Consider the following 14,178-nt stretch of genomic DNA (forward strand, 5'->3'; position numbering starts at 1 on the left):
GTTTAGATCTTTGAAGACTAGAATTTTGCATATTGTTTTTTCACCCATACCCTCATAGGGGAGGTGATTAGTTCTAATAACCTACAATAGCTTTTTGTTGCATATGTTAAATTTCTTGAAGTTACCTGAAATAGGTATTTTATGTCTTTAAAACGCAAGTTAGTTTTGTGCATTCTCTTTTTGTATTAATAATGGATGCACGTATGTCTAAAACACAACTTGGAAAAAATTGTTTTAAGTTTACTTAATGTCTTTTGAGAGAGAACGAGTGAGAAAGGACAGAGAGAAAAGAGAGAGAGAGAGAGAGAGAGAGAGAGAGAGAGAGAGAGAGAGAGAATGCCAAGCAGGCCCCATGCTGTCAGTGCAGAGCCTCATGTAGGGCTCGAACTCACGAACCATGAGATCATGAACTGAGCCAAAATCAAGAGTTGGACACTTAACTGACTGGGCCACCCAGGCGCCCTGGAATGACATTTTCTTAAAACAAAATTGAGGGGCACCTGGGTGGCTCAGTTGTTTAAGCGTCTGATTTGGGCTCGGGTCATGACACTGTGTCATGATGTCTCCCTGTCTCTCTGCCCCTCCCCTGCTTGCTGTTTCTCTCTCTTTCTCTCTCTCTCTCTCTCTCTTTCTTTCTCTCTTTCTCTCTCTCTCTCAAAAATCAACATTAAAAAAATTTATTAAGAAAAACACAAAAAAGGGTCACCTGGGTGGCGCAGTCGGTTAAGCGTCCGACTTCAGCCAGGTCACGATCTCGTGGTCCGTGAGTTCGAGCCCCGCGTCGGGCTCTGGGCTGATGGCTCAGAGCCTGGAGCCTGCTTCCAATTCTGTGTCTCCCTCTCTCTCTGCCCCTCCCCCGTTCATGCTCTGTCTCTCTCTGTCCCAAAAATAAAAAAAAAAAAAAAATTGATGCTCAGAAATCTGGTCACTATTTTGGTTTGGCATTTCCCTTGAATACATTTATCAGTTTGAGAAGTGGGACTTTTTACATAGCTGCTACCTAATTTACATTGTTGTATTTTATTTGTTTATTTTTTTAATGTTTGTTTATTTTTGGGAGTGGGCGAGTGGGGGAGGGTCAGAGAGAGAGAGAGGGAGACACAGAATCTGAAGCAGGCTCCAGGCTCTGAGCTGTCAGCACAGAGCCCAGCCTGGGACTCAAACACACAAACTGCGTGATTATGACCTGAGAAGTCAGATGCTTAACCATCTGAGCCACCCAGGCGCCCCATACATTGTTGTATTTTATTTATGTGATGTCAAAGGAAATTATGTATGCATTTTTGAATAGATAATAACATGTATTTATGTAAAAAATTCAAAACACATATAGTGGGAAGCAATTATTCTATGAGTCACCCTAATTCTGCCTACTTATATTGTTCCTCAGAAGTAGCCACTGTTTCCATTTTGTGTTTCCTCTCAGTGGTGGTTAATATATCTGCACCTACTTAAATATCTGTTCCTGTAAAAAAACACATAAACCTAAATGCAGCATGCTATGCACATAGTTCTGTACTTCATTATTTTCACCTTTGGGTCTGTTGAGATGAGAGCAAATACTTCTTTAGCTTTTAATGTGTCGGACACTGTTTTAAGCACTTGTCATGTAATGGGTTAAGTGCTGGCAGCGGCCCGGGAGGTAGATGTACTATGGTTCCTATCTACTTTATCTAGATGAGGAAAAGGAGGTTCTGAGAAGTGGGTTAAAGGAATAAAAGTCAGTCTCAGGCAATCTGGCCTTTCCATGCTCTTTACTACAGCTGTGCTTTTATCTTTATACATTCAGTTGATCATATGAAATTGCAGTTTTTGTGGGTCAGAAGTGGTTGAATATTAGCAATTTCATATGGATCAACCTAATAGAGTTGCCTCAGTTTTTAAAACAACTGCATAGAATTTCACATGAAGATGGCCGTGATTTTTTTAATTCTTTTTAAAAAAGCTCTGTGCTTAACGTGGGGCTTGAACACATGATCCCAAGATCAGGAGTCTCATGCTCTTACTGACTGAGCCAGCCAGGCACCCCTCATGATTTTTAAATTGCTCCCATTGGTTGATACTTAGGAGGTCCCCAATTCAATTTTACGACAGTACTGCAGTTAAAGATCTTTTTGCTTATGGGAGTTTTCACATGTGTTACAAGAGGAATTCTGTCAGAGGGTATAGACATCAAAAAAAATTTTTTTTTTAATGTTTATTTATTTGAGAGGGAGAGAGAGAGAGAGAGAGCCATAGAGTGTGAGCAGGGAGGGGCAGAGAGAGAGAGAGGGAGACACAGAATCCATAGCAGGATCCAGGCTCTGAGCTGTCAGCACAGAGCCTGAAACAGGGCTTGAACCCACAAACTGAAATCATGAAGTCGGATGCTTAACTGACTGAGCCACGCAGGCACCCCAAAAGGTATAGACATTTAAATATAGAACTTCCAGAAATTGCTTTCCAGAGAGGATAGACGTTTGCATTTTCAGCTGCAGTGTGTGAGGGTGTAGGAAAGTATATGCAAGTTTCTCTGCACTCTATTGATGGGTACATTTGAGTTGTATACATGTTTGGTAATGTGTTCACCTGCATGGGATCCTGGCATTAATTAGTGAAGTTAGCTCTGAGCTCTGTTTTTTAAAAAAAAAAAGATAAAAATTTTAATGTTTATTTTTGAGAGAGACAGAGACAGAGCATGAGCATGGGACAGGCAGAGAGAGAGAGAGAGAGGGAGACAGAATCTGAAGCAGGCACCAGCTCTGAGCTGTCAGCACAGAGCCCAACATGGCGCTTGAACTCATGAACTGTGAGATCATGACCTTAGCCGAAGTTAGAGGCTTAACTGACTGAGCCACCCAGGTGCCCCAGAGCTCTGTTATTCCAGTATTAGATTATATTAATCTAGATTTGGGACGTCATAGCCTTGCTTAATTGTGTTCCCAGAGGCACTTCTTCCCCCAGTTGCTCTGTGCTATAAGGTAAGTTGACACATTTGTTTCAGCCAGTTTTTTTAAAAATTATTATTAGGTACGTTTTTTAACATACAGCTTGAAATAAGTGTTGGGCATCATCCTGTAAATTTTAGTTACTGATTAGACCTTAAATCTTGAGTTTTGAAGTTACTTGATTATACGCTTATATACCTATGAAACTCAAAGGAAAAAAACTTACTTACATTATAAATTTCTAAAATTTATCAGAACAAATTGTAATAAATAAAATTCTGAGAAAGATAATTAATGAAGAAGGTAATGAGAAAATGGCCCATAAATTAAAAAACAAAAAAATTCAGTAATGGGGGCGCCTGGATGGCTCAGGGTTAAGCGTCTGACTTCGGCTCAGGTCATGATCTCAACGGTTTGTGAATTCGAGCCCTGCGTTGGGCTCTGTGCTGACAGCTCAGGGCCTGGAGCCTGTTATGGCTTCTGTGTCTCCCCCTCTGTCTGCCCCTGCCTGCTCACGTTCTGTCTCTCTCAAAAATAAATTAAAGAATTAAAAAATTCAGTAATGAAAGAAGTTTTTTAACCAGTTGCATGTTGATTTCCTTAGAAGAGGTATAGAATCACATTTCAGTTGATTTTGAATTGAAACTGCAGGTGGGGACTTCACAGTGGAAACACAATTTGGATTTTAATTATTAGTTGAATCACAAGATTCTCTTCAACCAAACTCTTAAGCCTTGTTCCTTGTCCTTCCACCAGCAGGGTCCTTAGCTGCAGCCATGCACAAGTTACATTTTCTTCATTGTGCCATACCTCTGCATGTTTGCATAAATGTCTGTTAGGTTCTAAGTATACAGAAAGTATTCCTGTAAGGATATATTCCAACATTTTCTGAGTTTAAAACTCCCTTGCAAAATTCTCCTTCAAATGCCCAGGATTTTTATATTTTATAGATCATTTTCAAGATTTTAAAAATTGCTTCTTGTTTTACTGTTTCCTAAGGCCTCCGTATTGCATTTATCCAGAAGTGTCAGCTAAACATATTTTTTGGCTCCTAGGCTTCCAGTGTTCGTTTATCTTCCCCTTTCCTGTTTGAAGGATTCCCACTCACTACTATCCCATTGTTTTTGACCCTATCCAAATTGGCTGTGGTTGCAAATGCAGGCTAATGACTAATTGGGATTTTGGTTTTTTCAAGCATGTTCTTCCCCTCCCCATTAGGATGGTTGATCTTGTTTATGTAGATTCTTATTTGGCCCTTCCCTTTTATTTATGATTCTTGTCATTCTATTAAATAATACTTGGTGCTACTAATTCACATTGGTGAGCAGAATGAGGCAAAAATGATCATTTTTCTCTTTATCATGCTACTCTTGATTCAGACTTTTTGGTGACCATCTCTTGTTTCTACCTTTCACTAAAGAATCCTTTCAGGGGCATCTGGGTGGTTCAGTTGGTTAAGAATCCATTTCTTGATTTTGGCTCAGGTTGTGATCTCATGGTTCATGAGATTGAGCCCCGAGCCAGGCTCTGTGCTGATAGTGGGGAGCCTTCTTGGGATTTTCTCTCTCCTTCTCTCTGCCTCTTCCCTGCTTGTGCTCCGTCTCTCTCTCTCTAAATAAATAAATAAATAAATAAATAAACATTTTCCATTTTTTTGTGTGTCTTCCTCCATTTCTTCTATAAACTTTCTATAGTTTTCAGTGTACAGATCTTTTACCTCCTTGGTTAGGTTTAGTCCTATATCTTATGGTTTTTGGTGCTATTGTAAATGGGGTTGATTCCCTTGATTTCTCTTTCTGCTGCTTCATTATTAGTGTATAGATATGCAACCGATTTCTGTATGTTGATTTTATATCCTTTGACTTTACTGAATTCACATATTAGCTCTAGCGGCTTTCTGGTGGAGTCTTACGGGTTTTCTATGTAGAGTATAATCCAGTGAAGAAATGGGCGGAAGACATGAATAGACACTTTTCCAAGGAAGACATCCAGATGGCTAACAGACACATGAAAAGATGCTCAGCATCACTCAGCATCAGAGAAATACAAATCAAAAGCACAATGAGATGCCATGTCACACTGGTGAGAATGGCTAAAATTAACAAGTCGGGTAACAATAGATGTTGGTGAGGATGTGGAGAAAGAAAGCGGAACCCTTCTGCATTGTTAGTGGGAATGCAAACTGGTGCAGCCACTCTGGAAAACAGTATGGAGGTTCCTCAAAAAATTAAAAATAGAACTACCCTACAACCCAGCAATTGCAACACTAGGTATTAATTCAGAGGATACAGGAAGTGCTTTGAAGGGGCACATGCACCCCAATGTTTATAGCAGTGTTGTCAACAATAGCTAAAGTATGGAAAGGGCCCAAATGTCCATCGATGGATGAATGGATAAAGAAGATGTGGTACACACACACACACACACACACACACACACACACACTATGGAGTATTACTCAGCAACAAAAAAAGAACGAAATCTTGCCATTTGCAACGGTGTGGATGGAACTGGAGGGTATTATGCCATGTGAAATAAGTCAGAGAACGATAAATACCATATAATTTCACTCATGTGGAATTTAAGAAACAACAGATGAACATAGGGAAAGGGAAGGAAAAATAAGGTAAAAACAGGGAGGCAAACCATAAGAGACTCTTAAAATACAGAGAATAAACTGAGGGTTGCTGGAGGGGAGGTGGATGGGGAAGGGATGTGCTAGATGGGTGATGGGCATTAAGGAGGGCACTTGTTGGGATGAACACTGGGTGTCATATGTAGGTGCCGAATCAGTGGGTTCTGCTCCTGAAATCAATACTACATTGTATGTTAACTAAGTTAAATTTAAATAAATAAAAAAAAAAACCATGAAAAAAATTTTTAATAAAATAATAAAGTATCTTTTCAAACAGGATTTCTTCTACCAAGTTCATTATGGTGCATATTTATCCCGTCTGCTTCTGGATACATACAGTGATTAGAGTTTATTTAATATTTCCTCACAGAACCTAATAAGATATAAGGCATTGGTTGTCAGTGTTTGTTGATCTGAAATGTTAATTTGAGATTTTCAGGTAAAATTAGGTTTTGGATCATCTTAGCATGCGGTGTGGTTATGGTTTCCCATTGTTTGTAGTAATTAGATGCCATTTTATAGTTGGAACGGGAGATGGGGTGAAGCAACATGCAGTTTTATCTGTTTTATCCTTTTTTCTTTCTTTTTTTTTCGTTTTTGTTTTTGTTTTCGACAGAGAAACTTTTCCATGTCTGTTAATAGTGCTGCTGTCCTGCGATTGACAGGACGAGGAGGAGGAGGAACAGTGGTGGGGGCTCCTAGAGGTCGAAGTTCTTCAAGAGGGCGAGGTGAGCTTCCATGTGGCAAATGTAATAATGGAGGAAGAGGAGAGAGAAGTCACTTTAAACATATAATACTTGATTTTAAAAAAACTGCTTTTGACATTCACTCTGTGTTAAGTGTCTGAATATTTGTTTCCTGAATCATTTCTCGGTGTATCAGCTCCACACCTCCTGATTTGGAGCAGAAGAGGGTAATTCTTGAGCGTGAGGGTTCCTCGTTAACTTTGGCAAATCCCCATCCATATTCCTCATCCCCAGGGAGCCTTGCCCTTTGCCATAGCTCCGGGAAGTGCCTTGGCTGCTGAGGCAGCAGCTAAGTCCCCACAGGCCTCGGTGACACACCCTTTCTATTTAAGGCCGTGTGCGAGGAGTGTCCCCAGCCAGAGAGAGGCTTTAGTAAAAGCCCTCTGTCTCATCAGTGCCAGGGCTCTTTTAGAGGGTAGAGCAAAAAATAATTATCTATCAGTCAACTTACTTAACCTATGGTTTTATAGATTTGTGTCTCCGAAGAATTATTTTGTTGACATTACTTGTTTTTTCGCTGTCTGTTCCTTGTTTTTTATTCATTGATTTTCTGCAACATGAGGCCATTCTGGATGTTTTCAATATAAATATTCAGCATTTACCTCTTGAGTTGGTTAACTCATCGCAGTAGTCTAGACATCTCTTGTAATTTTTGGAGAAGTGCTTCAGAAGTGGAAGAGTTGGTTATCTGCAGAGCGAGAGGCCACTGTCTCCACATACCACACCACCCAGGTTGGTGTGATCAAGGGTGTGGAATATCTGGATTCTCTTTTTCTTAAAGTTGTGCCTTGGAATAGAATAATTTATACTCAGCCTTTATAGAGGCCATATTAAGTTCTGCACTCCTGTGAAGAGGACACTTTCGGCAGTCCATTCCGAATGCGGGAATGCAGGGCGCCTGCCTGGGTGGCACAGTCGGTTAAGTGTCTGGCTTTTGATTTCGGCTCAGGTCATGATCTCACGGTTCGTGAGTTTGAGCCCCATGTCAGGCTCTGCGTAGAGCCTGCTTGGGATTCTGTCTCTCCTTCTTTCTGCCCTTTCCTCGCTTGTGCACTCTCTCTGTCTTTCTCTCTCAAAATAAATAAGTAAACTTAAAAAAAAAATGTAGCATGTGGGAGCGCAGGGGTGGCAAATAATGATGGGGCAGCTAAAGCTCTCCACTTGTAGGCCACGTACTGTTAGCAAGGTATACGTGGTTTTTCCTTCTGAATTTGTCAGTTTCCAGAACGGTAGTTCTTAACCTGGGGATTTGTTAGAAGTACTTCTGCAGTCGGATCCTGGGTGGTGAGATTTAGGCATGTGTGTGCCTCAAAAGCTCCCCATGCCATTCAGATTCTCACGTACAGTGAGGTTCCGTTGGTCCAGAATTCACCTGAGGTCTTTGTGTCTTGGTGGTGTGCTGCAGTGGTGATGTGAAGATGGCTCTGGGCTCCTGCTTGGGTGTTGCCTGTGATTTTCTTTGGTAGGCTGGCAACAGGGGGAGGTTGCACTCAGGTGGCTTTGCCTCCAGTGCTTTTTAGGGTAAGTTGTACAGAGATGATTATTCAAGAAGGGTGGTCCACAAGCCAGCACTTCTGTGAGCCTCAAGTGATCACCAACTTTGTGTGCTGTAAATACACACCAGTCTCTCTAAACAGTCTTTAAAAAACTCCATATTGAGAAACAAACTGAAGGATTGGTAAATTTCTCCCTGCTTTCTGATTCTTTCAAGTGGGGGGTTATCGCATAGTGTCCTACATTCAGAATTTAAACTGGGCATGTGCAAAAAGATAGATACTGTGAGAAAAGCAGTGACTTAATTAACATTGATGTGAACAAATGGTATGAAACTGGTCAAATGAATGAATTCACTTTGTAAAAAACATTTTTAGCATCATTGTCCAAAATGTGATTTCTTTTCCGATGATTTCATGAGATCATTAATCTGGTTTTGTTTTCTTTAGTTAGTACTTAATTTTAACTTGTTGGTTAAGTGATGATTATTATGGCTCCCCCCATGGGCAAAGCTAACGTTAGATGGTTATTTTGGCTCTTTTTAACTTGAGATTTTTTTTTTTTTTTTTTTTAATTTTTTTTTTTTTTTTCAACGTTTATTTATTTTTGGGACAGAGAGAGACAGAGCATGAACGGGGGAGGGGCAGAGAGAGAGGGAGACACAGAATTGGAAACAGGCTCCAGGCTCTGAGCCATCAGCCCAGAGCCTGACGCGGGGCTCGAACTCACAGACCGCGAGATCGTGACCTGGCTGAAGTCGGCCGCTTAACCGACTGCGCCACCCAGGCGCCCCGAGATTTTTTTTTTATTAAAATATTTTATTTATTTTTGAGAGAGAGAGAGAGACACACACACTCTCACACACACACACACACACACACACACACACACACACAGAGTGTGAGCAGGAGAGGGGCAGTGAGAGAGGGAGACACAGAATCCAATGGAGGCTCCAGGCTCTGAGCTGTCAGCACGGAGCCCGATGCGGGGCTTGAACTCATGAATCACGAGATCATGACCTTAGCCTAAGTTGGATGTTTAACCGACTGAGCCACCCAGGTGCCCCAAACTTGAGGAGATTTTGATGTGAAAACCGACTGACTTCTAGACTTCTAAATATCAGGAACTAGTAAAATTTAAACAAACAAATGGGTGGTGAAACAGTGTAAAATGTCATCTTTCTATTTTACCTGGTTAAGGTGTTTAAGAGTACAGCAGATCCACACAGCTGTCAGCCACTTGTCTTTATTATCATTTAAAGGAAGTATATTTTATTTATTTTTTATTTATTTATTTATTTAAAAAAAATTTTTTTTTTTCAACGTTTATTTATTTTTGGGACAGAGAGAGACAGAGCATGAACGGGGGAGGGGCAGAGAGAGAGGGAGACACAGAATCCGAAACAGGCTCCGGGCTCTGAGCCATCAGCCCAGAGCCCGACGCGGGGCTCAAACTCACGGACCGCGAGATCGTGACCTGGCCGAAGTCGGACGCTTAACCGACTGCGCCACCCAGGCGCCCCTAAAGGAAGTATATTTTAATCCCCCAAAAGAATCGGGTGAAATCTCAGACAATAGGACAGTCCTTTGAATATTTAGCTGTGTGAGAGATTCATCATGTTATGTGTACTTGCTGCTGCTTATATGAGAACTGTATTTAGAGATGATTATGGTCCTTACAACTGGAAAGCTCTAGAATCTGATTCTTTTTATGTGTTTCCTTATAATAAGCTTTAGTCTGATAAGGAGGACCAGTACCAGTGCTAGTTAACTTGGCAGAAAATATTTTTGTCTGTGGTTTGCTTGTTTTTCTGGCAACCTGAAGGCTTTTTTCATATTCAGGTTTCTAAAATAAAATACTTTTTCAAGGTGCTTGGTACTTATTGGTTTACTGAGAAAATTGTCCTCTTCAGAAGAGGGGACTTTCTTACACCCCAAGAATCATCATTGCAGGAGATCCACCCCAGTGTTACATAACACTTGGCATTATACTGTTTTAGGATTTTACATAAAATGTATACATTTGCAGTATCTTATCAAAAGCAGGGATTCCTAGCCTGTGGGTTGATATTCACTGGTAGCCGTGTTATTATAAGGATATTATCGAATGAGTAATTATGTTATTATAAACGACTGGGAATCTGTATGTGCATCAGGCATTGTCTAAACACTAAATTATATTATTATACACATTTGATAGTGTATTTCAAATAACGTGCACCTTTTTGATTAATAGAATGCAGATACTGTTTTTAAAAAAAATGTATACATTTCCTAAGGAGAGAGGTACTGAAATGGGAAACTGGGGAGTTGACTTTATGTTGATATAAAGTTAGATTGACAAAACTGGAAAGTAACTTTTAGATTATTATTTTTTAAGCCTAGTCTCATTTCCATTTTACAGATGAAGAAATGTGGGTTACCTGGACTAGTTATGAGGGGTACCCTTCTGTGCATTTCATAATAAGGTTACATAAAAGTACAAGTATATTCTGAGTCAGGTTTTCATACATTATAAGCAGAAAGTAGAAATCCTATGTGGATATTTGAAATAATTATTTAACTCACTTGTATTTAGCTTTGGAATGCATTCTTTCGTTCGTCATTCATCATCATTTTGTTTTGGGTGTTTTTACACTGTTAAAAATGGTGAGTTACGGATGATGGGTAATATTTTATCTAAGTACAGCTCTAAACTCCCCACCCTTTTCCAGTTTTCTCATCTGTGTGTTGGATACAAATGGTGCGCATTAGTTGAGAAAACCTCACATTGTGCAGAAAGTATAAAGCTAAAACGTTCATATTGCTTTCTGCCCCCAGAGCACCAGTTGGATGGATATTCCTCCTGATCCCAACAGCCATATAATTTATATAAGTGGAGTTATTTTCATAAGTATTATTCTGTCATTCAACAGAATAATGTAGCTTTCTTTTAATGTCAGCGTTTTATCTTCTGTGGCTTCATAATGTTCTTCTAAAATTTAATATTATCAAAATTTATTTAGGTTATTTCTGGTGTTACACATTGCAGTGAACATCTGCATATATATGTATTTGCATGTTTGTGTATTTCTGTTAGGATAAATTGTGGTTAGAATCGTTGAGTGAGATTTTGATAGATCTGACCAAATTGACTTCAGTAAAGACCAGTTTACATCTGAACATTTAGAACCTCTCAGTCTCTGCATACAGCACATTCTCACTAGCTCGGGTTCAAATTTAGTCCTGATGTTTTTCTTCCTTGAAGACTTGAGCAAAGGGGAAAGAGTGCTTTTGTTGGTGTAGAACATCCTTTACGGAGTTAGTTCCCAAAATTGATAGAGTTGACCATATTAAATTATCCTTTCTTTTTTTTTTTTTTTAAGTTTTTTTTTAATGTTGATTTGTTTTTGAGAGACAGAGACAGAGCATGATTGAAGGAGGGGGAGAGAGAGAGAGAGAGACAAAATCCAAAGCAGGCTCCCAGGCTCTGAGCTGTCAGCACAGAGGCCGAAGTGGGGCTCCAACTCATGAACTGTGAGATCATGACCTGAGTTGAAGTTGGACGCCCAACCAACTGAGCCACCCAGGCACCCCTTAAATATCCTTTCTGTGGAATTAGATAAATTATATTAACGTTTGTGCTTCACTTTTGTATATTTTATCTGCTCTCTTCTGAAGCTGTCTAAATCTTTCATTTTTGTTGAAAATAATCCAATGAAAGGTCCAATTTGTAGTAATAGTTTACCGATCTTCTTAGAATTTTACTGTTAAACTTTTTATTAAAGAACTTAACGTTGACACTGTTTCTTATTCAGGACTGGGACTCTTAACACCTGTTTTCTAACTTGTTTCTTTCAACCTCCTGTGGTCTAGCCTCTTCAGTGCCATTATCGGTCTCTCAGGTAAAGATCCGTCAGGCCTTGCTAAATGTTTAAACATAGACATCCTCTTTGTGTGGAGACAGAACTTCAAAGATTAATCGTTGGTGTTGAATATGTGTCAAATATTGATATCTGAGTATCATTTTTTCTGTTTTCTTATTTTCAGGCAGAGGCAGAGGTGAATGTGGTTTCTACCAAAGAAGCTTTGATGAAGTAGAGGGTGTCTTTGGTCGAGGAGGTGGCAGGGAAATGCATAGGTCACAGAGCTGGGAGGAAAGGTAACTAAAACATCCAGATCTTGGCATAAAGACTTCTTGGTGTAAAAAAAAAAAATTTTCTGCTTTCTCCAGAGGAGACGTTTCTTTGTATAGTTATAAGATTTCACTTAAAAAAATGCTTTTAATTATTGAGTATCAAGATGTATGTTAGAAAGTTTTAAATGATCCTTATTTAATGAAAGAAGCATTGGAGATAAATAGGTTAATATGTTAGTGCCAGCATGGATATTTCATAGTTAGTCAGATTTGTTATTTTATTAGTGTTCAGTGGGAGGCGTTGACAATTGACATTTTATTTTTTGTTGCTATCAGTCAAAGCATCTTCTCTGTTCTTTGTGACTCTGTGAAGTCTGTTGATGAATGAGGGCAGTTCCACAAAGTTGTATGTACAAAGATGTTCACTGTGATGATATTTATAATATAATTAGAAACAAGCCAACTAGCTTAATATCAGCATGGTTTCTTATGTAATGGTATATCCACACAATAGAATATTCTATAACCATTAAAAGTTAGGATGATTTTGAAAATATCTAATGATGTGGGAAAACACGTGCCAAAAATAGTATATAAAACTATATATAGTGTGTATCTAAAGTAAAGCATCTATCTAATTAAAATTTATCTAATTTTAAAAAACATTTCTGGGTCAATAGAAGCTGGCTTTTGGTAAGTGAGATAGTGGATATTTTTGTTTTCATCTTTGTGTTTTCTTATATTTTCCAAATGTTGGGCACTGTTTGTTTTTATACTTTGAAAAGGAAAGCAATGCTATTAAGGCAGATACAGCAGTGGTTGTCATGTATAGGAAATCTATATATTACTCCTAAGTCCTGTTTGAAACTTCTTTTGTCTTTTCTAGAGGTGACAGACGTTTTGAAAAACCAGGACGAAAAGATGTAGGTAAGGCTTTCTTACTGTTTTGAAGTATTTTTATCTGAACTTCCATGATATTAGTTCCTAAAAGGCTCACATGTAAGGATCCATTTATTTAAAATTGACTCAGTTACCTGTGCCTCTCCAGTAGATGGAGTTGTAGCATTGCTTGGATTTATAATTCCGTGGTTATTTGATGGCTCTGTTGCACAAAACCAGGGGTGATAAACACAACCATTAGGATTTACTTGATTTAACTTTTTAGGTCTATGTATTCTTTGCAAGGCATATATTCTTTATTAAGGCTATCTTGTGAAGTGAAATTTTAAGTTAGGAACCAGTCTGTTAACTCCTTTTCCAATGTAGATATTTCTCACAGGATGAAAAGAAACAGGGAAAAAGCTAGAATGCTTGTTTTTGTGTCAGAGAGCAAATTTTACAACTATGAATGTTCTTTCTTTAGCCTTTTATTATTGATCTGGTCTTTTTGATACCTAATCTTTGTTTTTTTTCTTGTTTTGAGATGAGAGGAGTCAAAATAAATTATAGTTTAGCTACTGAATTAAAAGGAACATAGTAAGAGAACAAGGTTTCAGTGTTTGTGATGAATTAATTATAGTTTATATTAAAGAACCTATAATGTTAAGATGGGCTTTTCTGACTGATTAAAGGTACTGCCTTCTAAAGTGCCAGTAGGTATTAAGGTCTGAGAGAAAAAAGGAATGCCAATTCATAGTAACATTGGATTCATTTATTTATGTATTTATGTATTTATTTAGAGAGAATGCGCACATAAGCATGTGTGAGTGGGGAACTTACAGGGGGCAGAGAGAGGGAGAAAGAGAATCCCAAGCAGGCTCTGCTCTGTCAGCATGGAGCCTGATGAGGGCTCAAACCTTTAAACTGTGAGATCGTGACCTGAGCTGAAGTCGGACGCTTAACCGACTGAGCCACCAGGCACCCCCCCAGCATTGGAGTTATGAAAATTACCTTGTGATTTCCCAATTCCTGGAAGTACCAGATAACTTCTCCAGGGCATGATTGTATCTGACAATAGTAAGCATTTGTCAAAAATATATGTTAAACATGTAGATATCATTCACAGACTGATTTGCAGATTAAAAAAAAAAAATTTTTTTTAACATTTATTCATTTTTGAGTGACAGAGACAGAGCATAAGCAGGGGAAGGGCAGAGAGAGAGGGAGACACAGAATCCAAAGCAGGCTCCAGGCTCTGAGCTGTCAGCACAGAGCCCGATGCGGGGCTCAAACCCACAAACCGCAAGATCATGACCTGAGCCGATGTTGGACGCTTAACCGACTGAGCCACCCAGGGGCCCCAAGATTTGCAGATTTTTTA

The 14,178-nt window shown here is 39.1% G+C and overlaps 1 protein-coding gene across 7 annotated transcripts in view; it reads left to right on the forward strand.

The window, feature by feature from the left end:
• Nucleotides 1-14,178, forward strand: part of GIGYF2 (GRB10 interacting GYF protein 2) — a 146,710-nt gene that overhangs the window by 52,046 nt on the left and 80,486 nt on the right. For all 7 annotated transcript variants that reach the window (XM_045481735.1, XM_045481739.1, XM_045481738.1 and 4 more), the window contains 3 exons: nt 6,179-6,290; nt 11,831-11,942; nt 12,805-12,845. In XM_045481735.1, the coding sequence (XP_045337691.1) occupies nt 6,179-6,290; nt 11,831-11,942; nt 12,805-12,845 (265 nt within the window). The remainder of the gene's footprint in view (nt 1-6,178; nt 6,291-11,830; nt 11,943-12,804; nt 12,846-14,178) is intronic.

This window comes from Leopardus geoffroyi, chromosome C1 (genome assembly GCF_018350155.1).
Source record: "Leopardus geoffroyi isolate Oge1 chromosome C1, O.geoffroyi_Oge1_pat1.0, whole genome shotgun sequence".
In the NCBI taxonomy this organism is placed as follows: Eukaryota; Metazoa; Chordata; class Mammalia; order Carnivora; family Felidae; genus Leopardus; species Leopardus geoffroyi.